Here is a 26,017-nt window from a genome sequence, read left to right on the forward strand (position 1 = left end):
ATTCTCTTAGGGTTCATGGGAACCCCTTGATCACTATTTGAAAAATTAAGAAAAGTAACGCAATAAAACATACCTTTTTCTGTATTTTCATATTGATTATTCCTTCCAAAAAGTATGACAAACCTAAGGTGTCCCATATGAGTACCTAAGTTTGTATTGAAACTAAAAATAAGAACAAAGCTACCTAATGGGTCCCTATGTACACACACCATGAAGATGTTAGGTGTACAAGTGATTTTACAAAAGAGGGTTGCACCACTCAAAACATTCATCATACCACCTATTTTAGGGACTTGGTGCCTAATAATACCTATTTTGCGCACCAAAAAAGCACAAGGATTTAAGCTCTTGCGAACCAAACCCTCATCCAACAACTTCTTTACTTGAGGAATAAACTCTAGCCCAAGAGGTGTGGCAATGCTAGCAAGTGTCTTTTTACAAAAGAGAAAATGTGGAGGTTGTCTAAGAGGGAAAGTTTCTTTAATGTTTGTCTTTATTGTAAAATGAGTTTCCTTCTTAGCTAACCTCTTGGAGGAGACACTTACCTCCTTACACTTCTCTTTAACCACTAATGGTTGTCCATCTTCTTGGGGGTAGATTTCTTCACTAGATTCTTCCCCTTTTGCTTCTTCACTTTCACTAGAGGAAGGTGAAGTAGTAGCCTCATCTTGGCTACTATAAATGTCTTGGCCCCTCATAATCATGGTTTTTGTGGTGGGGCATTGAGAAGTAATGTGTCCTCTTCTAAGACATTTAAAGCACTTTATATAGCTAGTTTTCTCTTGCATACTAGCCTTAGGGGCATGCTTTTCTATTGCCTTCCCCTTATCATCTTTGGGCTTAGAAGGTGTCACCCCTAAGATGCCTTGACCTTGGTCTTTCTTTGAATAAGAGTGAGAGCCATAAGATTTTGAAGTAGACTTGTTTTTAAGTTGTTGCTCTACCCTTATTTCACAATCTAAGTTAGCCTCTACATTGTCCTTCCCATGGAAGTATGAGAGGTTAATGTTAGCCTCTTGAGGCTTTCTTTCCTTTTCTCTTCTATGGGAGTAAGGTCTAAGTTGTGACCTATGCCTTCCTTCGTAATAGTCACGAAGTTCTTCACTTAGGCTCTTGCAAGAGTTATGACTACTATAGGAGGCATGTTTTTCTCTTTTCATTTCTTTCATTATTTTTCTTCTTTCTTCCTCTCTTATTTTCTTTCTTTCATCTTGACTTATTTCTTCCACTCTTTTTTTTCCTTTTTCTTTTCTCTCTTGTTTTTCTTTCCATAACTTGAGGGAACTCAACTCATCTAAGATTCTAGATAAAGGGTCTTTATGACTAGTACCCTCGCCATTAACACTAGATGAATGATGACTCATGTTGGTTCCTAAGTTGTGGTTCTTTCTTGTTGGAGGTTTGAAAACAAAAGGTAAAAGAAACTATGGTTGAAACTAGCCAAAATAAACACTAAAAGAGGTGTGAAAGATAAGGTAAACAACTAATTGGTAAAAGGAAAGCTATCTAGGCGGTTTGACAATGGAAGGTAAAGGATAACTAAGCTCACCTCCTTGAGATGAGAAGCTAGAACTTAGCTACACACCCCCTATAATATCTAAGCTCACCCCCATGACAAAATACATGAAAATACAAAAAAATCCATACTACAAAGACTACTCAAAATGCCTCGAAATGCAAGGCTAAAACCCTATACTACTAGAATGGCCAAAATACAAGGCCTAAACGAAGGAAAAAACCTATTCTAATATTTACAAAGATAAGCGGGCTCATACTTAGCCCATGGGCTCAAAATCTACCCTAAGGCTCATGAGAACCCTAGGGCCTTCCCTTGGATCTCTAGCCCAATCTACTTGGAGTCTTCTATCCAATGCCCTTGCGGGGTAGGATTGCATCAGATGAGGACATAACCAAGGGCAAGGACCATGAAGCACTTGAAGGGCCCATGACCAGATGCATACTTAAACAAGCCTAACACGTCAAAGAGACAAGGCTGGTCATTTGTATAGCTGCAATTGATGATGATTGAAGGCCCAAGTGGAGAAAGATGAAGGCCCAGAGGCAGAGGCACTACCAAGACTACTAGTTGTTGCTGAAGGCCCAAACTAACTTGAAGGCCCAAGTTAAATAAGTTTTTAGTTATAATTTATTTTTATTGTAATTTTGGCCCAAACTGTTTAGAAGGCCCATGTCTATTTTTATCTTTTTGTTCAGATACACTATAAGTATTTGTTTTTGTTTTCAATAAAGGGACTTTTGGCATTGGTAAAATTTGGTGAGAGTTTCTCTCTGGGTTCCTTGTTGAACCAATTATCAGACTTATCAAGGTAATCCTTGTGGCGTCTATCCTGACTTATCTTCCTTCACTGGAAGTGGCGTCATCCAAAACTCCGTAGCCTGTATCAAATGATCCGCTCCTACTCAGGTTCACATCACTTTCGAGCTTCGATTGTTGAGTAATTCTTTGCATACTAGGAAGTTTGGCATCTCTATATTGATGACCATTGGATCATTGTGGCATCGATCAATGTCTCCAAAGTCTTCATTAGTGAAAGTGATATGAGGCATGCTTCTGGTTGATTTCTTTGCTGCTTCTATTGCCATAACCAATTTGAGGTTATGGACATAGCGTTTACCTGCTGAGTTTGAAATTCCTCCACCAACAAACCCTTCAGCTATCATGTTGATTACCCCACGAAGCTGGGTCCCTAGGGGTTACCTTCCTCTTGTGGTTTTGCCTCCTTGGGCTCTCAAGTTCGACTACATTCTCGACTCCGCTCGTGTTCATCACTCTTTCCATGCGAGGAATCCTTGTCCTTCACAAACTTCTGAAGGCACTCTTTTTGAAAAGTAGCTTCTCGATTTTATCTTTCTAGGTGTTGCAGTCTTCAGTGTTATGCCTGTCCACTTTATAGTAACAATAATACCTAGACTTATCCGCTCGTGGAGGAGGTGGGTTCTTTCTCGATAACTGGATCAACTCTATACTACATGCTTTTTCCATTACTCAGCCTTGGCTCTCAGTTAAGGCGGTGTAGTGACTGAATTTGGACCAAGGCAACCTGTCATCTTGAGACCTTCCCTAGCTTCATCCTCCTTCATTTTTTATTTCCTGCTTTACCTATTTCTTGGGGTTTTATCCACACATCTTTTCCCCGAGTGTAATAATTTCTTCCATGTGGATGAAACTTACTGCTTTGGCTTTAAACTCATCTAATGTTGCAAGCAGTTATTTGCACAAGTTGTCTTAAAAAGGACTTGATTTCAATCCCATAATTATGGATGTGATTGCAACTTCTGGATTCAAACTGAGATAAAGGAGAATCTCTCTATGAAGTTACGAAGTACCTCTTCCTCATCTTGTAAAATGTTTGCGAGAGCCACTACAATCAAGTGGTGCATGCAGCTTGTTGTGTATTGGACTCTTAAACACGTAACTAGTGTTGCAAAAGAGTTTATTGAGTTTCTTGGTAGACGGGTGTATGATCGAGGCCGTACCCAAATCAAATAAACATTAAAATGCAGTAACTAGGAAGTGATCCTAGGTCGTTTCCCAGCGAGCAATGATAAACCAAATGTTCATAATATACTTGCAGTAACAGTAACAATTGGGGGGGGGGGGGGTTGTTTGTTTTGTGAAATAAAAAACAAGCGAAATAGAATACGAAATTAACAGTGTTAAAAATGGGTTGTTTCCTCTTATTCAGAAGCCACTCTCTTGTCCTAGGTTATGGAGAATTCGTCCCTAATAGTTAACCCCTTAATCCAACCCTATTTTAATTTACTAAGCGAAAATCAACTTAGGGTTGTCAATACGTGATTAGGCAACACATACACCAATTAACCCTTCGTCCATTAAGCATGAACGCAAGTTAGGCTCAGAGGCAATTAATCGAACACGAAGCGTGCACAGATTAATATTACGAATATGGGTTAATTGGTGAAGGGAAAACTGCCAGGAAGCCACATTATAAATAGAACCTCGAAGAGAGTTAAGCTTCGTTCTCAGAAGGAAACAACACCAGGAAATTAGCCTACCATCATTCTAATGAAAGCAGAGAACATAAATGGAACTAGGAGCAGAAACGTAAATGAAGATAAAAGCGTAAAACATAAATGAACTAAGAACAGAAAACGTAAATGAACTAAGAACAGAAAGCGTAAATGAAACTAAAGGCAGAAGAAGAAACAAGAACGAAATTGTAATTAGAAGCAGAAATTGGAAAATTGTATTACGTGAATAATAGCATTCGAACAGAAAAACGTAGAAAACCTAAACTGTGCTCTGAATAATGAACAGCCTCCCAGAATAGCCTTGCACAAATCCCAAGGCTGCTATTTAAAAAGAGTCACTCAAAGTAACTGGGCCCTATTACTTTATTCTGGCCCAAAACGAAATAAACACTGAACCACATAAAATAAAATTGCAATCTCCTAATTAGAAATTAACTAAAGTAAGCGCTGCTTTATTTGCCCTCTTTAAGTCCACAACCAAAATCTGGATTAAGCCCAATGTTTCATTAATTCCTGAAATTAGATTAAAAACATCAAATTAGCTGAATGAGCCCAAATAATAAAACTGCCTAATTAATTTGACAATTAAGACTAATCAGTAATTAAAATGGTGCAAAAAGGGTTTAAGAAATAGAAGAAAATGATGGCACATCAGTGTACCAGTGAAGTTTTGCTAACCATTCATGAACAGGTTCATCTTGGTGACGAATGCATCCAAGTGTGAATTTGGGTCTGAGAGTCTGTTGTATCTATCTATCACCAGCGTCTTCCATCTGGATGGTAGCGGTGTCTCAATGATGTCATTTATGAAAGGGTGGAGCCAATTCTCCATCCTATGAACCTATTGAGTGACCGAAAGAGTTCTTTCCCTCCACGTCATGTCAACTTCATCGGGCTTTGGCAGATGGTTTCGATGGGTACCAGGTGCCAAGACTTGTGCATATTGTTGTCCTCCCAAAGCTTCTGGTATTGTTCTCTTAGGGTGGTGTTCTCCTTTTGAAGGTCTTCCATCTCTTGGGTGTTTGTTTGCTTCATGGCATTCATCTCCCTTTGCAGGGCGAGATCAGGGAATGATTGTCAAGCACTTGACACAAGATGTTAACCATGGTTGTTGGGCTCCCATTTTCAGAGGTTCCCATGGCAGGCATGCCAAACAAGTTGACCACTTGCCCTAGTGGTGCTACTCTTTGGTTCCTTATGGAGGAATTGTCGTGTTTGTTATAATTGATGATAATGATGCGGTCAAAGGAAAAGTTTTTCCTAGCCCCATGATGGGCACCAAATGTTCTTATCATATTTGGCAAGAGGTTGCTCACGGTGGTGCTCCTTTGTGAGCCTCTCCATGAACGGTGATGGGGATACCTGCAAAGACACTCCGATGCTCAAGTTAGAGGCATATTTGGTATGCAAACAATAGGATGAGTTGAAATCAAACCGCTTTACCTAAATCTTGATGGTCTCTTATATAGGGGGAGATTGGATTATCTAATCTCAATCTTCTTCTTTCAGATTATGTAAATAGGAAAGTATAAAATAATTATCTTATCTTTCTTCCAATAAAAGATATTTTATGGTATTAGGATTATATCTTTATCAGACTAGGAGATAATGTTTCCCTTCTTGCCATAATACATGCACGCTCGCACATACATATATAAAATACAAATAGTGTTAAATCTACTTCACTTGCACAATTTTTTAATAATAATATAAATAAATGAATAAACATATTAAATATAGGTATTTAAAACTTTTAATTTATAAAAATGAAAAATTACTTTAATTAATAATTTTTAATATTTTGATTTGCAAATAATTATTATATATAATATTAATTAATAAAATTTTAATTTAAATATTAATTACAAATGATAAATTATATAAATTATTATATATTGTTATTCAATAATATCTCTAAAGAAAAAAAATAAACTTTTTATGATTGGATGGACATTTATTTGATGAGAGCACATTTTCATATATTTTATTTTTGAAGGGAAGCACATTTCATATATTAAAAACTCAAAACTGGTCTTTTATTTTTGAAGCAGCACAAAATTTGTCTTTAGAAGGAAAGAAAAACACAAAATCTACTAGTGAAACTTTTTTAAAGAGAGAAAAACATTAATTGATGTCGAGAACATTCAGATGAGAAGTAAGAACTTTGATATAGCAAAGTATAAAAACAACATAAAATATAGGGACATAAACAAAGGAATTTGTGATTCAAATCATTAAAGAGAATAGCTTTTCTACAAGCCCCTTTTTTCCATATTTTTTCTTGAAAAATAAGTTTTGTTTTTTTGAGAGATCTTGAAAAGTAAGTTAATTATTTTTTAAAAACTATTTTAGGATAAATATTTGTCCGAACTTCTCCTTTTAAAGAGAATAAAAGCCCAAATTAAGCTGGCCAAACACTTAAGATTGAGTTGAATTAATTCTTCCACTTTCCTAAACCGATACTTTGATGATTTGGAATTTGGATGGACTCCACATCTAATGGTCAAGTACATTGACCAAATATACGGTTCTGATTGTTCCTCACTTTGTCCGTGGGTCCCACCAAACTTTCTTCTAACGTTTTTCTGTTGTTACAAAGTACAAACAACTCAGCTACAACATAATAATTCATTATTCTCAGCACACTTTCTGTCTCTTGTACTTCTTTGTTGTTTTGCCTTAGTAACTTGTGGTGGCTCTATAAGACAAGCTTTCCATTTCTAATCAAACGATAAGATTGTTCTTCTTTTTGTGCTTGTTGGGAAGGGGTTTCGTTTGCTTCACTATTTGGCTTTATTTTCCCTGCGTGACAATCTATGTTATTTATCATCTTCATGTTGAAATTTGAGTCCTTGGTGTCATCTAACCGTGAACAACTAAAAACATGTTCGACTGTGCATAGCTTGAGATTTCATTTGTTTTGGTGAGTATTTTAATGGTTCTGTTGGTTTTTGAAGGGTATTTGTTTGTACAAGATTCTGAGAATCTTGCAATTTAGATGACAATGAATCCACATCTTACGGGGTTTTCTGGTTCAACAAATCAATCTTTTCCAATTCTTCAAAATCAGAGATTTGATAATGGACCCAGATTTGAAAATCTCTTCTTTGATCAAAGTAGGAATTTTGATCTACAATGTGATCCAAATTTAATACCAGCTAACACACCCTCATCCTCCACTGTGACCCATGAGGAGCATTCTCCCGAGGACTGTGATTTTTCTGATGCAGTTTTGAGTTACATCAGCCAGATCCTCATGGAGGAAGACTTAGAGGACAATACATGCATGGTTCAAGATTCTTTAGATATTCAAGCAGCGGAGAAATCATTCTATGAGGTTCTTGGTGAAAAGTACCCACCTTCTCCAAGAAACACAAGCCTTATGAATGATGGGGTTGGAGGTTATGACTTCTCTGGAGATTATGGCAATTGTCCTGATACTAATGGAGATCTCATGAGCATTTTTACTAACCAGTTTTTGCCACCAAACTCAGGTAGTTTTCCTGCTCATAGTCTTCATGGTGATGGCATTTCACATTCTTCTTACAACCCTTCGAATAGTGTGGAAGGGCTTGTAAATTCTTCAAAAAGTATAATTCAGGTTCCTGATCTGAACAGTGAAAGTGAATCCATTTGGCAATTTCAGAAAGGTGTTGAGGAGGCTAGTAAGTTTCTTCCTAGTGCAAATGGGCTGTTTGCTAATTTGTCAGAACCAGAGCCAAAGGAAGGAAAGGATGAATTATCATTTAAAGTGGAGAAGGAGGAGGGGGAATATGTTAATGGTGGATCCAAGGGAAGGAAACATCCTCAGATAGATGAAGCAGATGATGAGGAAAACAGAAGCAGCAAGCAAGCAGCAATTTATTCTGAACCAACATTGCGGTCAGATATGGCTGATATAATCCTTCTTCACAGCACCGGGGATGGTAAGGACCACTTTGTGGCTCGCCGTGAGGCTTTGCAGAATAAAACACAGAAGTCAGTGTTGCCAAAAGGTCAATCAAAAGCATCGAGCAGTGGGAAGGGGCGCGGTAAGAAGCAAGGTGGGAGGAAGGAGGTTGTCGATTTGAGAACACTTCTGTTTCTATGTGCACAAGCTGTTGCAGCAGATGACCATAGAAATGCCAATGAATTGCTAAAGCACATCAGGCAACACTCAACCCCTTTTGGAGATGGAAATCAGAGATTGGCTCATATCTTTGCAGATGGCCTTGAGGCACGTTTGGCTGGTACTGGCAGCCAAATTTACAAAGGACTTGTTGGCAAAAGAACATCAGCTGCTAATTATCTAAAAGCTTATCATCTATACCTTGCTGCATGCCCCTTTAGGAAAATTTCTAAGTTTACCTCAAACATCACAATAAGGGAATCTTCAGCACAGTCAATGAAGGTCCATGTTATAGATTTTGGCATCTTTTATGGTTTCCAATGGCCAACTTTTATACAGCGGCTTTCATGGAGAGCAGGAGGACCACCAAAGCTACGGATAACAGGAATAGACTTCCCACAACCTGGTTTCAGGCCAGCAGAAAGAATTCTAGAAACGGGACGCCGCTTGGCAGCGTATGCTGAAGCCTTTAATGTTCCATTTGAGTACAAAGCCATAGCAAAAAAATGGGACACGATTCAACTTGAGGAACTTGAGATTGACAGGGATGAGTTCCTTGTTGTTACTTGTTTCTATAGAGGTAAGAACCTTCTGGATGAATCTGTGGTAGTGGACAGTCCAAGAAATAATTTCCTTACCCTGATTAGGAGAATCAACCCAAAGTTATTCATTCATGGCATCATGAATGGGGCATTCGATGCCCCTTTCTTTGTTACCAGATTCCGGGAGGCATTGTTTCACTACTCATCTTTGTTTGATATGCTTGAGACTATTGTGCCTCGTGAGGACTGGGAGAGGATGCTGATAGAGAAAGAGATATTCGGGCGGGAAGCATTGAATGTCATAGCTTGTGAAGGGCCTGAAAGAGTGGAGAGGCCAGAGAGCTACAAGCAGTGGCAAGCACGCATTCTGCGGGCAGGATTTGTGCAGCAATCTTTCGATCGCAGGACAGTGAAGATGGCAATGGAGAAAGTGAGGGGTAGCTACCACAAGGATTTTGTGATTGATGAAGATAGCCAGTGGTTGTTGCAAGGTTGGAAGGGGCGTATCATTTATGCCCTTTCTTGTTGGAGACCTGCATGACTAGTACTAAACAGGGTATCTCACTCGGGGTTCGTGGATTAGTATGTCTGCTTAGGACTTCAGGTACATCAGTTATTCCACTTCTCAGTTCTAGTTTACAATTTACATTTTGGAAAATGATGCATGGACACCCATGCTAGTTGACACCAAAAAAGAGAAAGAGATGGAAAAGAAAAATGTAGATATGATAGGTGATATGTTGTAACAAAATGAGAAAGATAGAGAGAAATGATAGATAAATGTCAGTAGAGTGCCTGAGTTATTGTAAACTCTTTGGTACCTGTTTGTAATTCCTACGGATAAAAAAAATAATAGAAGTCAGTAGGGAATGTTTAAATATAATTACTCTTGCATTTTTCCATCATTGTTGTTCAATGCATTTTGAACTAATATGTCTGATAATATGATAATTGAATAGGGAACCCTCAATACGTATGGTTAATGATCTTTATGCAAAGGTTCAAGCTAAAGAGGTCAGTTGTCATGTGATAAGACCTATCCTTTGATTGTTATTGCTTCTTGTGGAATCTATTTTGCTGTCTTTTTTTTCTGGTTTACCTTTCATTTTGTTGTTGCTATTTTACACCCCTTTGTATCCGTTGAAAATATCAAATCACCTATCAGAGAGAGAGAATAAAGTTGAGTGCACTGAAGATTGCCAGCTGGTGGGATTACCAGGTAAGAAGAAGATCATCTAAGGAATCTTGGATATATATAGGAGTTGACTCACCCTGCAACTCTGATTGGTCGAGCTGAGCATCTAGATTGTCTCTCTAATTGGGTTTTTCATGGCATTCACTTAGTCAATAAATAAGAACAGTGAGATAAAAATCAAATGGCTCTAATTTTGAATGTGTTTCAAGTCTTAGATCAAATGAGTTGTCTAATCTTCATCTAACGGTATCCATTCGCTGACTATATAAAAAAATCTGAGTACAGGGAATCTGGATCTTGGGCAACCTGTGGCCTAAGTTAGAGGTTTTAATCCTCTACAGTTGTAAACAACTTATAGGTGATTTGAGTCATTATAATTAAGATAGACATGAACCAATAATGGTAGGCACAAGTGGCTGGCTTATGTCTTTTAATAAAGTGATTCAGGGGGTTTGAATTCTTGTTGACCCTTAGATATGAAATAAATTGTGTTGAGAGAAAATACTATTTTATCTTTTAACCAATATTATGGTTACAGAAAAAAAAAAAGATAAACATGAAATAAATAATTTAGTAAAATTCCACAGTTGAATCACTGCACGTCTTCATCGTTTTAAATTTGCTTAAGAACTCCAGAGGATTGAAGTCCTTTGATAAGTTATGAGCTGCAAACGGTTGGTGAAAACGGAAAATGTGTCAACTCAACCATTTGACATGCCTCGGGAGCCTCCTTTTAATTTCCAAGTCCAATATTTATACAAATCTTTTTTAATTAAAATATACTATTAGCTATAGTGTAAAGAGAAGTAAACAAGATCCAAAGAAAATTATAAAAAAAATGGGTTAGAAATTTTAGGTGGATAGCGTCTAAATTTGCACGCCAACTATATTATTCTAGTGTAAATTATATTTTACTCAGCTAGATTCCCGTTCCACATGTAAATGAATTATTGCTGGAATTTGATTGGCCAAACATGGGATGAAAACTCTACTCTATTTGGATGTAATCTGTGATCAAATCTTCAGTTGGTCGTTGTTCCTTCACATTTTTTAGTGTGGGTATTCTATGTAGCTGTTGAGCGTTGACCAACGATAATTCGATATAAATTTCCTTCACAAATTAGCAATGCATGTGTGTCTCAATTTGGCTCAACAAGAATGGGGAAGTGATACCAATCTTTCAATTAGGGAAAAAGATTCATAGATGACTTCGTTTGGTCTCACCAAGAAAGAGATACGAAGATAGAAAAATAAGTGATATAATCAGTGCTGTAATGTGATAAAAAAAGAGAAATAGAAAAAAAAGTGGAGTGTGAATTGGATGGTCAGATGCCAGGTGTTCATAAATCAACATTCATTAATTAATATCTCTAGTAATTTTATTATAATAATAATGGCTTTTTTTTTGGAATCAAGGTATTCATGGATCAAAAGTAAATGACTAATTCCTCAATAAATCTATTTAAAGAGTTGATATCTCCCAACAAATATTTTTTCATATGCATAGACAAGAGATCAAACATATGATCACGTGCTTAAGGGACACAATTATCTATTAATTATGTCACATCATGTTGGTAAAATAATTACATTTGAACACCCAATTATTTTTAACATCCCATTAATATTTCTCATTTTTTATTCTCTTCTTACCACATCATATATATTATCATACTTCTATTTTTTTTTATTTCTAGGTGTCAACAAGCATTTGAGCATTTAAGCATGATTATCAAACTCTCGAGTTAATTCGCTAACTTTTACTGGTTTACGAGTCCACTTGTACTCTGCGAGTTGACTCTTGAGTAAACTCTTTTTTTAGTAGACTTTGGGTAAACTCTATAAGCTCTAAGTAAACTCGATAGACTCTCAGTTTACCATCGAGTCAATGAGTTAGCAAGTTAAAAAAATTAGATCAAAATGTAAGTCATTTTTTTATTGTTTTCTGTCTGTTTAGCATTTAATATACCTTCATTTAGCGTGTTATTCTCAAATACAAAATTCTCACCTTTAATAATATCAAACCCTTGTTCTCTAATAATATCAAACCCTCGATGAGAATGATCTACTACTATATGTTGAACAAGTGGCCTCAATAACTTAAGAGGGGATGAGTGAATTAAGTTTCAAAATTCTCACTAATAAACTTTTAACCCTCTTTTTAAAATATAGACTTAGAATGTAGAAGAAGAACAAGAAGCAATCAATTTAATAATGTTCTTAAAACATGCAAGACATAATTGATTGCAATAAAATAAATGAGATAAGAGAATAGACAAATGCAAACTCGATTTAGACTGGTTCGACCACTTCCCGTGCCTACATCTAGTCCTCAAGCAACTCACTTGAGATTTTCACTAACTTTGTAAAAAACCTTTCTACAACTTCTGAACACCCAAGGAATCCCTATCTCTTGTGTTCAAGAAACTCACAATTTAAGAGGCAACCAATCTCTTGATTACAACTTATTTTCTGAGATGAACAGAAAGATTTCTCTCCTTTAAAGTGGATAATACTATTTGATGTTCCTGGATGAACTCTCAATAGATTTGCAAGTGTTTACCCAAGAGTTGTTGAGAGAGCATTTGACAATGAAGTTCTCTTAGAATATCTCTCTCTTGCTTTTCGAAGTCAGACACACATATATATAGGCCCTTCGTGCCTTGTCAAAATGATTTGAAGAGATGTGTCTTTTCAAAAAAAATTTTCTAAAATTCTTCACTAGTAATCGATTACCAGAAATCGATTACACATTTATATCTTGAAGGGTCATGACTTTTCAAATTGAATTTCAAGAGTTCCATTGCTGGTAATCGATTACACATCAATGGTAATTGATTACAACTTTTAAAATTCAAATTTCAAACCCTTTTAAGAAGCTGATTTGCAAACTTGTCTTCTGGTAATTGATTATACTGCATGGTAATCGATTACCAATGCCTTGATATGTTGGAAACAATGTGTTTTGAGGCAAAAACTTATCTTGAAGCAATGCTTGTTTGTTGAAGCAACCTTGTATTAATCTTGAAGCAATGCTTAACCTTTAAATGTTTGTTGAAGTAATCTTGAAAGCAACCTTGTTTGATTATTCTTTGACATAATCAAAATCATGTATTCATACATTCACAATCTTTCCCTTTTTGATGATGACAATCATTAGCAAGTGAATTCTTCTCTGCATCATCAAAACTTACATTATTCACATTCTCCCTCCTTTTGATGGTGAGAATAATTATCAAGCAAATTCTCTTCGGCATCATCAAAAACCTGAAACCTCATGATTCACATTCTCCCCCTTTTTGATGATGACAATCATCTGTAGATTAGGAGTAGAAACAAAAGAAGATCTATCTGTATAGTTTACTCCCCTTTGATTTTGCAATGATTGCTTATATGAAACAGTTGAAGATTTCATATATAAAAAAAAATTGTCTCATAAAAAAATAGATAAGTCTCCTTATTGTCTTATCTTTTATCTATCTTTCCCCCTTTATCAACATCAAAAACAAATCATGAGCAGAGAGGAGAATAACATTAAGCAATTTATAATGAATTAAAGGAGTAGAGCATGTCATACCGTTCAAAGTTCCATTTCTTGGCTCAAAAGAAAATGTTACCGCTTGTTTGAAAGTATGAAAATCAAATGATATCAAAAGGTCTTAAAACTAACTATTTTGCACTCACAAAAATACATATTCAGTAAAAAATAATATAAATATATAATAATAAAAAACAATCATCAAAAGTAATCAATAATCAACATAACTCTCAAAGACAATCATCAAGGACAATAAAAAACAATCATCAAAAGTAATCATCGAAGACAATCAACATAATTCTCAAACATAATCATCAAGGACAATCAAAAACTCAATAAAAAAACAATTATCAAAAGCAATCATCAAAGACAATCAACATAACTCTCAAACACAATCAATCGAAGACAAGTGGCCTTTTGGTATCATTTGATACCACTTGTTGGGACAAGTGTTAGAGTTTGTGGTCTTAGTTCCTTAGTCCCACATCATTTGGTCTGTAAAACTTGTGTGGTCTTAGTCCCACATCGCTTGGTTTGTAAAAACTTGTGTCTCATTAGTGTTATATATAGAGACACCTTGTAAGCTTTTATGTGTAAGTAATAAAAAGTTCTCCTAGTGTAGCCGTGGACATAGGCACATACATTGTGTGCTGAACCACGTTAAACTTTGTGTCTTTTTCTTTCTTCCCTTTATTTCTTTCTCTTCTTTTATTGCTCTATACTAACAACTGGTATCAAGAGCTTTTGGTTACTCCATGGGATTTCCTTAGTTTAAAGGAATTAGTGGGAGTCTTCTCAGTTTAGAGGAGGCAGTGGGAGCAATGGCATTAAAAGAGGGGAAGGTGAAGATCGAGAAGTTCGATGGCAGAGATTTCAGCTTTTGGAAGATGCAGATAGAGGATTATCTATATCAGAAGAAGTTGTATCAGCCCTTATCAGGGGTTAAGCCAGAAGACATGAAGCAAGAAGAATGGAACTTGCTAGATCGACAAGCTCTTGGCGTGATCAGATTAACATTAGCCAAGAACGTCGCGTTCAACATCGTGAACGAGAAGACTACTGCAGGCTTAATGAAGGCGTTATCAGATATGTACGAGAAGCCGTCAGCAGCCAACAACGTATACTTGATGCGCCGATTGTTCAACCTTAAGATGGGAGAAGGTATCTCTGTAACTGATCATATGAATGAATTTAATACTATTCTTGCCCAGTTGGAATCAGTGCAGATTAAATTTGAGGATGAGGTGAAAGCATTTATTCTATTGTCATCACTACCGAATAGTTGGGCTGCAACTGTTACTGTAGTTAGTAGTTCTACAAGGGGGAACACATTAAAGCTTAGTGACATCCATGACTTGATCTTAAGCGAAGATGTTCGCAAGAGAGATTCAGGAGAATCTTCCAGTCATGTTTCCAATTCAGCACTGAATATTGAAGGCAGGGTAAGGACTACCCAGAAGGGTCAAAATGGTCGAGGCAGATCAAAGTCAAGAGGGAAAGGTCAGAGAAAATTTCAAAGTGACGTTACTTGCTGGAATTATTACAAGAGAGGTCATTTTAGCAATCAGTGCAAGGCACCAAAGAAGAACAAGTCGCACAAAAACAAGAAGCGCGATGATGATGAATCCGCAAATGCAGCAACTGATGAACTTGATGATGCATTAATTTGCAGTTTGGATAGTCCTGTTGATTCATGGATCATGGACTCAGGTGCGTCGTTCCACACTACTCCCTCTAAAGATTTATTGTCTAACTATGTTTCTGGAAGATTTGAAAAAGTTTACCTTGCAGATGGAAAATCTCTTGACATTGTCGGAAGAGGTGATATCAACATTAAGACCTCTAGTGGATCCCTATGGACATTGCACAATGTCAGACATATTCCTGCCTTAAAGAGAAATTTAATATCTATAGGGCAGTTGGATGATGAGGGACATCACACCACTTTTGGAGATGGAGCTTGGAAGGTAACAAAAGGCAATCTCATTGTGGCTCGTGGAAAGAAGCGAGGATCTCTTTACATGATTGCAGATGAGGATATGGTAGCAATTACTGAGGCTGTCAATAATTCAACCATGTGGCATCAAAGACTTGGACACATGAGTGAAAAAGGAATGAAGCTTATGGCGGCAAAGGGTAAGCTATCAAGCCTCAAGCATGTTGATGTTGGTGCTTGTGAACATTGTATCCTTGGAAAGCAGAAAAAGGTCAGTTTCTCAAGGGCAGGGAAGACTCTTAAAGCTGAAAAGCTAGAATTGGTGCACACAGATGTTTGGGGGCCAGCCCCAGTGAAATCTATTGGAAACTCACGCTACTATGTCACCTTTATCGACGACTCTACCAGAAAGGTATGGGTTTATTTTCTTAAAAATAAATCCGATGTGTTTTCTGTGTTTAAAAGGTGGAAAACAGAAGTTGAAAATTAGACAGGTCTAAAGGTTAAAAGTCTGAAATCTGACAATGGCAGGGAGTATGATAGTCAGGAGTTTAAAGACTTTTGTTCAGAACATGGGATCAGAATGATCAAGACAATACCAGGAACACCTAAGCAAAACGGTGTTGCAGAAAGGATGAATAGAACCTTGAACGAGAGAGCCAGGTGTATGCGGATCCAATCTGGCTTGCCTAAAGCATTTTGGGCAGAAGCAATAAACACAGCAGCATATCTCATCAATAGAGGACCATCAGTTCCTTTGAATTATCAGTTGTCCGAAGAAGTATGGTCTGGAAAGGAGGTAAAACTTTCACATTTGAGAATTTTTGGTTGTGTTTCATATATACTGACAGACTCTAATAATGAAGATAAATTGGATCCGAAGGCGAGGAAGTGTTATTTTATTGGTTATGGATCTGACATGTATGGCTACAGGTTTTGGGATGACCAAACCAAGAAAGTTATCAGAAGCAGAAATGTTACTTTTAATGAGAACTTATTTTATAAGGACAAATTTTCTGCATAATCTACATGTGCAGGTAAACTGTCAGAAATTTCTGAGAAAGCAACACTTGAAGAAATTTCAGAAAGTGATGTAGCCAATAGAAACCAGAGTACAGGCGTAGAGGTTGAGTCAGAACCAGAACCATCAACTCCTCCAAGAAAATCTAGTAGAATTTCAGTACCACCAGATAGGTATTCCCCTTCATTGCATTATTTGTTGTTAACTGATGCTGGTGAGCCAGAATGTTTCAGTGAGGCTACACAGGGGAATGACACTATTGAGTGGGAGCTAGCGATGAAAGATGAGATGACATCCCTTCAGAAGAATAAGACGTGGTCTTTAACTAAATTGCCAGAAGGAAAGAAAGCGTTACAGAATAGGTGGGTCTATAGGCTAAAGGAAGAATCTGACGGTAGAAGAAGATACAAGGCGAGACTTGTGGTGAAAGGGTTTCAACAGAAACAAGGAATTGATTTCATAGAGATCTTCTCTCCAGTTGTAAAGATGACTACCATCAGAATTATTCTGAGCATAGTAGCTGCAGAGAATCTTCACTTGGAGCAGTTAGATGTTAAAACTGCATTCTTGCATGGGGATTTAGAGGAAGACATTTATATGACCCAACCAGAAGGTTTTGAAGTGCCAGGCAAGGAGAATCTTGTATGCAAGCTTCACAAAAGTTTATATGGCTTGGAACAAGCACCGAGGTAGTGGTACAAGAAGTTTAATGAGTTTATGAGCAACTCAGGATTCAAAAGATGTGACATGGACCATTGCTGCTATGTTAAGAAATATACTAATAGTTATGTTATTCTTGTCGTGTATGTTGATGACATGTTGATTGCAGGATCTAGTATGACAGAAATTAACAAGTTGAAGCAGCAGTTGGCAGAAAACTTTGAAATGAAGGATCTTGGTCCAGCTAAACAAATCCTTGGTATGAGAATTCTTAGAAACAGATCAGAAGGAATCTTGAAGCTGTCTCAGGAGAAATATATACACAAATTGCTTGACAGGTTTTACCTTGGAGATTCTAAGACCAGGAATACCCCTTTGGGATCTCATTTGAAGTTTTCAAAGAAGCAATCTTTGCAGACAGATGAAGAAAAATGTTACATGTCAAGAGTACCATATGCATCAGCAGTTGGGAGTTTGATGTATGCTATGGTGTGTACCAGACCTGACATAGCACATGCAGTGGGAGTTGTCAGTAGGTTCCTATCAAATCCAGCAAAGGAGCATTGGGAAGGCGTAAAGTGGATACTCAGATATCTGAAGGGTACTTCAGAGATGTGTTTGTGCTTCCGAAAAGGCAATCTCACTTTACAGGGATTTTCAGATGCAGACTTGGGAGGAGATTTTGATACCAAGAAAAGCACCACAGGCTACATTTTTACCTTGGGAGGTACTGTTGTGAGTTGGAAGTCTAAACTTCAAGATAGAGTTGCTCTCTCAACCACGGAAGCCGAGTACATAACTATCTCAGAAGCAGCTAAGGAGATGATTTGGCTAAAGAATTTTCTCAATGAATTGAGGAAAGAACAAGATGATGCTCCAATGTTTAGTGACAGTCAAAGTGCTATAAGTCTTGCTAAGAATCCAGTCTTCCATTCTAGATGCAAGCATATTCAATTAAGATACCATTTTATCAGGGAGTTGATAAATGATGGAGACTTATCTTTATTGAAGATCTTAGGATCAGAGAATCTAGCAGATATGTTGACTAAAGCTGTTACAACTGACAAACTGAGGCTTTGCATTGCCTCAGTTGGCCTTCAAGGATAATTGAAGATGAAGGGGCTACACTAGGTAAAGAATCGATGAACTCATTGCTTACAAGGAGCTACTAGAGTTTGGAACTTAGACCCCAAGTGGGAGAATTGTTAGAGTTTGTGGTCTTAGTTCCTTAGTCCCACATCGTTTGGTCTGTAAAACTTGTGCGGTCTTAGTCCCACATCGCTTGGTTTGTAAAAACTTGTGTCTCATTAGTGTTATATATAGAGACACCTTGTAAGCTTTTATGTGTAAGTAATAAAAAGTTCTCCTAGTGTAGCCGTGGACATAGGCACATACATTGTGTGCTGAACCACGTTAAACTTTGTGTCTTTTTCTTTCTTCCCTTTATTTCTTTCTCTTCTTTTATTGCTCTATACTAACAAGTGGCCTTAATCACATAATTGATGAATACTTATAAACCATGCATAAGATCATCAATAAGTAAAACATTTTTTTAATGGAGGTAGAGAGATTCGTACATGTTTTTCCAACTCCAACAATTTTACCTTTGTTTGTTGTCTCCATAGGTCACATATTCACTATCTTTGGGAGAAATATGAATAATCTTTGATGCATCTCCCGCCATGTATTTGGAGCAACCACTATCAGTGTATCAACTTTGCTCTTCTCCGCTTTCATAGTCTTTCACCATGAGACCCAGATTTATGATTTTATTTTCTGAATCACTTGAAGAATTTGTGTCATTATCTTCCCAAGTGATGTATGCTTTCTTTTCTTTGAAATTCCTCTTGTCAGATTTTTCCATTCTTCTTTTAAAGACAGGATAATCGAATCTCATGTGCTCAGGTTGATCACATTCATAGCATTTTGGGGGTAAGGAGGAATCTTCTCCTTTCTTCTTTGGATTGATGTTTGATTTCCTTTGATTTCTTTTGTTTCTCATATATCTATTAAATCTCTTCACAAAAAATCTGAAATCATCATCTTCTTCTATGTCAGTCAAGTCCTTTTTGTCACTTTCTTCTTGAATAGAAGATGATAAGGCTCTGAGTGTTATTTCTTTCCTCTTTTTATCATTCTCTTCATGTTGATGGAGTCTCATAAGTTCCATTTCATGTTCTTGAAGTTTTCCAAAGAGAGTGGCAAGAGACATATTAGTGAGATCTCTTGATTCCACAATTGCTGTTACTTTTGCTTGTCATTGTCTACTTAAACATCTCAACACTTTGTTAATGAGATCTTCATTAGGAAATATTTTTTCCAATGATGCAAGATGATTAACTATATGAGTAAATATCTTCTGCATATCTTGTATGGTCTCATACTGATACATTCTAAACAATTCATATTCATGTGTGAGAGTGTTTTATTCTAGATCTCTTGACATCAATTGTGCCTTCATGGGTTACTTGTAATGTATCCCACATTTCTTTTGCATTTTTACAATTTGTGACTCTAAAATATTCATCCATACCTAATGCAGAAGTGATTATATTTTTTGCCTTCAAATTGTATTGAACCTTTCTTCTTTCATCATCATCCCATTCTTTTCTAAGTTTTTCTATAGTTGCATTTCTCACTACATTATAGGAATAAAGGGACAAAATTCAATGACTTCCCATATATTTAAATCTATGGCTTCAATAAAGATCTACATTCTAGTTTTCCAATAGTGATAACCCTCCTCATTGAAAACAAAAAGCCTATTAATAGAATTTCCCTCAGGAAATAGAAAGTTAGACGATGCCATATTTATTCTTGAAGTTTTTAAAATTTAGACAAGAATCCTGCTCTGATACCACTTGTTTAACAAGTGGGCTCAATAACTTAAGAGGGGAGGGGTGAATTAAGTTTCAAAATTCCCACTAACAAATTTTTAACTCCCTTTTTAAAAGATAGGCTTAGAATGCAGAAGAAGAACAAGAAGCAATCAATTTAATATTGTTATTAAAATATGAAAGACAGAATTGATTGCAATAAAATAAACGAGATAAGGGAAGAGAGAAATTCAAACCCTTTTAAGAAGCTGATTTGCAAACTTGTCTTCTGGTAATCGATTACACTTCCTGGTAATCGATTATCAGTGCCTTGATATGTTGGAAACAATGAGTTTTGAGGCAAAAACTAATCTTGAATGAATCTTGAAGCAATGCTTGTTTGTTGAAGCAACCTTGTATTAATCTTGAAGCAATGCTTAACCTTCTTTGAATGTTTGTTGAAGTAATCTTGAAAGCAACCTTGTTTGATTATTCTTTGACATCATCAAAATCATGTATTCATACATTCATACTATAACCTCTACAAGTTATTGTCTAGTAGTGATGTATTATTACTAGACTTGATTATTTAAATATTTTGAACTTTATGATTTACTATTTTGTTTTATTATAAGTCGAGTCTATGAAACTCTCACGAGTCTGTGTAAACTCTTGAGTTTGATAACCTTGCATCTGAGTATTTTTTTTCCTTTGTACAATATTATAAACATTGAGAATTGATATATTCTTCGATTCTAACGGAAGAAAATATGAAAATGGGAGAGGGAGTTGATTCTCTGTAATATCTTGAGATTTGACCGTGTGCGACTTAATAATTTAATTTTAAAATCGTGTATTTTCATGATAAAGGTTCCAATGTATGTAGAATGTTTCTTCTATCTTTTTTTCTCTTTAAAACTAGACAGATTTAGTCACATAACTATTAAATATTAATTTTTTAATATTAATCGTAATGAAAAATGTTATTTGATATTCTTAAGTTTAAATTAGGTGAAAGTCTTTGATTTATATAAAACTAGTTTAATGTCTCTTGCACAAATATTACATTCATATTTTATAATTGTTAGAAGTATTTTTATATTATTTTAAATTTTTAATATATTATTAATTATACAGTTTAAATTTTAATAAATATATGTTAGTAAATATATCAATAAATATTTAAACATATTTTATGTACACATACTCCACAAAAATATAATTATATCCCTTTCACGTTGATAATGTTTTGCAAGTTTTCTTTTAACCTTCTTTTAAAATAAGTTGATTTAGTTTTTTTTTTTTTTTTTTTTTGGTTTGCACCCTTGATTTGTGATAACAAAACAAATGAGAAAATAGTTTAACTATGATCGAATTACTTTTTTTTATTTATTTTACTTTTTTAAACTTTAAACGTCATCTAAAAATGTTTATACTAAAAATGTTTATACTTTATACGGTCATCTAATTTGCGAATGTATGTATACATAATTTTGATGATGTCAAAGAAGAATCAAACAAGGCTGTTACATTTTCTTCAAGATTAATACAAGATTACTTCAACAAACAAAGTCTTGCTTTAAGATTTCTTCAAGATCAAGTCTTGCCTCAAAACAAAGGGTTTCAAAGTCATGCAAGGCTCTGGTAATCGATTATCAAGAAGTGTAATCGATTACCAGAAGACAAGTTTGAAAAATAGTTGTTAAAAAAGGTTTTGAAAACGAAACTCTTGAAATTCAAATTCAAAAGTCATGATCCTTTAAAAAATAACTGTGTAATCGATTTCCAGAAACCTGTAATCGTTTACTAGTGAAAAAAAATTCAGAAAAGACTTTTTGAAAAGACACATATCTTCAAACCATTTTGAAAAGGCACAAAGAGCCTATATATATGTGTGTATGATTTCAAAAAGCAAGAGAGAGATATTCCAAGAGAACTTCATTGCCAAATGCTCTCTCAACAACTCTTGGGCAATCACCTGCAAATCCATTAAGAGTTCATCCATGGACTTCAATTGTAATATCCTTCTCTTAAAGAGAGAATTCTTCTTCTTCTTCTTAATCAAAGAGATTGATTAAGGGACCGAGGGTCTCTTAAGTTATAAGAATTCCTGAACACAAGGGATGAATTGTCCCTGTGTGTTCAAACTTTGTAAAAGGGTTTTACAAAGAGAAAGGAAAATCTCAAGGGGGTTGCTTGAGGGCTGGAGGTAGGCACAAGGGTGTGGTCGAACCAGTATAAAAATGAGTTTGCATTTCTCTCTTCCCTTATCTCATTTATATTATTGCAATCAATTTTGTCTTGCATGTTCAAAGAATATTATTAAATTGATTGTTGTTTTTTCTTCTGCATTCTGAGTCTATCATTTAGAAGGGGGTTAAAAGTTTGTTAGTGAGAAATTAATTCACCCCTTCTTAAGATAACTGAGGCCATTTGTCCAACTTAATTTTGGTTGGAATTAAAAATATAAATAAATTATATTAATATTAATTATTGGAATTGATAATTCATAATTTCATTAACTTCATATTAAATTATTTTCAAAATTTAATTCCAAGCATATTTGCATTATGATATTTTTCCTTTTTACTTGTATTATGTCTTAAAATTAAGTCATTTACCTATATAAATTTGATTTTTAGTTTTATTATGATTAATTCTACTTTAATTTAAACTAGTTCCAAAAATAACTTGTTCATCAAATATTTTTCATTAATAAATATAAAAAATAAATAAAATTTTATTAAAATAAATAAATATTCATAGACAAATATATTTTCATCACTGATAAAATCTTGTGCAATTTCATTTACAAGGTCTAAAGTATAGTTTGGTAAATAATGTTATTAAATAATTTTTTTGTAATTATTTTATAATAATTCATTAAATATTTTTCGTGAATAAATGTTATAAGAAATCAAACTTTATTAAAATAAATAACTATTGCAAATTTAACTTTCCTATTTAATTTCCTTTTTTTTATAAAAACCTTTATTATTGTAATTATGATAAATGCAAACTCAATTTCAGTATTGGTTAAAAAAGTTCTTATTTTTTCTTAATCAGGTATATATTTTTAGTTATTATATATAATTTATTGATTGATGAGTATTGTTTTTAATTTACATATTTTCTTTCTATTTTTTCATTTAATTATTTTAATTATTCAGAACAAATATTTAAATTGTACAATAAAAAAATGTTGGTCTAATTTATTTTCCCTATGAAATTTTTTATTTTTTATAAAATAATTTATTTTTATAAGTGTGATAAGTGCAAAACTACCAATTAGAAATATTAATACACATTTATCAGACATATCACTCAGATATTTTTCATGACAAAGCTCCCTTTTCAACAAATTGCTTCATCTTAATAATTGTAAATGTAAAAGTTAGAAAATAATATCAACAATCAAACTTAAGATTTTATATATTTAGTTAGAAAAAGATGTTGCTAAAATATGTGAATAAAAAATGATAGAAGCTCGCTTAACGCAAATAAGATTGATATGTCGAAATAATTACCACGTTTATTAAGACATACTTTTTTCCTTAAAAAAAGACACACCTTTTCTTTTTATTATGAATATACCAAATGATATAATTAATCAGAAATGGCAAAAGCCAATACATCAAAATTAATAAAGAAAATTAACTGATGGGGAGAGGAACATCCTCCATCCAATACATTTCAGAATAAGTACATACTGCTTTGTTGCATATCCTCCTTGTATTGATGAGACCAATTATTATCCATGAGAATATCAATATTATAGAAGTTATAAAAGAAGAGTTTTTTTTTGAAAAAAAGTAAAAAATAATAAAGCAGGAAACAAAATGATATAAAATATCGATTTGATAGATCAAAATAAACTTAACACGTTAGAGGGTATGATAATGTCTTTTTAATCATACCTTGAAAATTAATTTAAGATTTAATAAAATTATTAACAGAATGATGAATAAAATATTTAATTATTAATTAATTTGAACCAATAAATCAATATATTTATCATATCAATTAATTTAAGATTTAATGTAATGATTAAATTAATTTAATAGAATAAAATAGACTAAATATAAAATTTGCATTAATTAATTAAGTTATTTAGAGGGAATAAATATAGAATTGTGACCTAATATTACCATAGATCAAACCTTCTTATCACATCATATATGCTATTCCACTTTTATTTTATTTTTTTTTTCATTTTTTTTCTTTCTAGGTGTCAAGGCATTTGAGTATCTAAGTATTTTTTTTTTCCGTTGTACAATCCTATAAAATTGAGAATTGAGATATTCTTCGAGTCTAATACAAGAAAATATAAAAATGGGGAAGGGGAGTAAATAACTTGGTAGTATCCTAAGATTTCGCACAAGTGTGACTTGATTATTAAATTTTAAAAATTGTGTATTTTCATGACAAAGGTTTTCAATGTGTGCAGAATGTCTCCTGTATTGTTCATGGTCCACAAAATACACGTGTTATGTTACGGGACACTTCGAGACACACGTCAACCCTCCATGTCAATCCTAGCGCAGGAGCACGAACGTCCAGTTTTTAGCAGCCAAGCTCTCAACTAACAGGTTATCTCTAACCTCTTATTATTTGAATATATTAACATCCTTTTATCTCTTCGCAGGTATTCAAAGCTACATGTTATCTGTAAGTAATAATTGTCTACTATCTTTTATCTCTAAGCTATACATTATCTCTAATATTATCTATAAGTCATCATTATCTACTAGCTATTATCTACAAGCCATTAATTATCTGCAAGGGTTGTTACATCACTATAATGACCCCTATCAACAAGGACCTGTAACTCCCTCTCCACACTATAAGTACCAAGTTCCCTCGTACTCTTTATATACATACTCATTCATACTCTCTTAACTTACATGCTTACTTGAGCATCAAATTTTTTTATTTTGCAGGTCCCCCTTTTGTCCTCTTAACAAAGACCACTCTTAGTCCGACGTGCGAAGTCCAGGAGCATACTTTAGCCACATTCACTCTGACGTGTGCCAGCCTTGGATTTTGGTAAGTGACATTTGGCACCCACCGTGGGGTCGCAGTAAAACATATCCTGTGACCTCTCTTTCTCACCTATGGTTAGCACATGTTATGGCCTCAGACATGAGACCCCTTTCTAAGGCTCCAATCCTCCTCTAGCAACCATGACAAATACTAATACTCTCCAGCAACTCCAAAACCGCATTGCGTAGATGGAGCAACGGCATGAGGAGGAGCTCTGAAAGCTAAAGGCTGACCATGATCACCTCGAGGCTTGTGTGAAACGCCCCCCAGGGCGATGAGCACTCTGCTCATACATTGCCAGAGCGCACTCAAGAGGAATCACACCCCCGACCCACAGTTGATTGAGCATTTGTATTTTAATAATTTCCTATTTTTCTTAGCTGGATTGACATATCTTTGACCCTTATTTTCTCACCTTAACTCAGTTTTGGCTTTAGGCAAATGATTGAGCTTAATTGAGAATTGTAGTTAATTTTCATATTTTGTGCTTACTTGACCTATCTGCCTTTGTAGAGCCTAGAGGACATTACAAAACTCCAAATGGAACATGCGAGTAGTCTTTGGAAAACTGAGACAAAGATCTTCAATTTTCAATTTTGTTACATATAAGCTTTGGCCAATTCTGCCATTTTAAGGGTCAAATTGATCTTGGAAGTCAAAACCTCTGCACTTGAATAATTGGACTGCGAGTTTGGGCTTTGTTTCGTGTAATTAATTTAACTAGTTTAATTGGGCTGCGAGTTTTGTGCAACTTGGTGTCCAAAGTTTATCCCCTATTCTGAGTGAAAGTAACCTCTTTGGGGTTAGGTTTGAGTTAAAATTGCCAAATTCTGCCTCTATGAGTTTTATCGGTATGGGCAATTTGGTCATTTCAAAGGAAATTATCTCAGAATGGGCTAAAACTTTGCCAAAATGTAGAAAAATTCATACATCGAGGTGCCCCTGTGAGGGACAAACACAAACATTAGGATTCATTTTGGCCAAATTCATTTATCTGGACCACTTTTGGAATTCCTTTTCTATTTTCATGATTTTTAAAAATCACCAAAGAAGTAACAAAAATCAAAAATGATTTTTAAACATTTACGGTGGTGTTTTGGAATTTTTAAAAAAATTTTGAGGTAGTTTTTTAATTTTTGTAGCA

At 34.8% G+C, this 26,017-nt stretch overlaps 1 protein-coding gene across 2 annotated transcripts; it reads left to right on the plus strand.

Annotated features, from left to right (window-relative positions):
• Window positions 1–6,659: 6,659 nt before the first annotated feature.
• Window positions 6,660–10,073, plus strand: LOC114406174 (scarecrow-like protein 9). 2 transcript variants are annotated; one of them, XM_028368807.1, is made up of 3 exons: window positions 6,660–9,268; window positions 9,624–9,678; window positions 9,830–10,073. In XM_028368807.1, exon 1 carries the CDS (start codon window positions 7,013–7,015, stop codon window positions 9,203–9,205), a length of 2,193 nt encoding a protein of 730 aa, XP_028224608.1. In that variant the 5' UTR covers window positions 6,660–7,012; the 3' UTR covers window positions 9,206–9,268; window positions 9,624–9,678; window positions 9,830–10,073. The 2 variants fall into 2 exon arrangements, with proteins under 2 accessions (XP_028224608.1, XP_028224607.1); XM_028368806.1 differs by having other exon boundaries at window positions 9,624–10,073.
• The last annotated feature ends 15,944 nt before the right edge of the window (window positions 10,074–26,017 follow it).

Source organism: Glycine soja, chromosome 3 (assembly GCF_004193775.1).
Source record: "Glycine soja cultivar W05 chromosome 3, ASM419377v2, whole genome shotgun sequence".
Classification (NCBI taxonomy): domain Eukaryota; kingdom Viridiplantae; phylum Streptophyta; class Magnoliopsida; order Fabales; family Fabaceae; genus Glycine; species Glycine soja.

Coding starts and splice junctions, on each gene's coding strand:
- LOC114406174 (XM_028368806.1), top strand. CDS start 7,013: ATGACAATGAATCCACATCTTACGGGGTTTTCTGGTTCAACAAATCAA.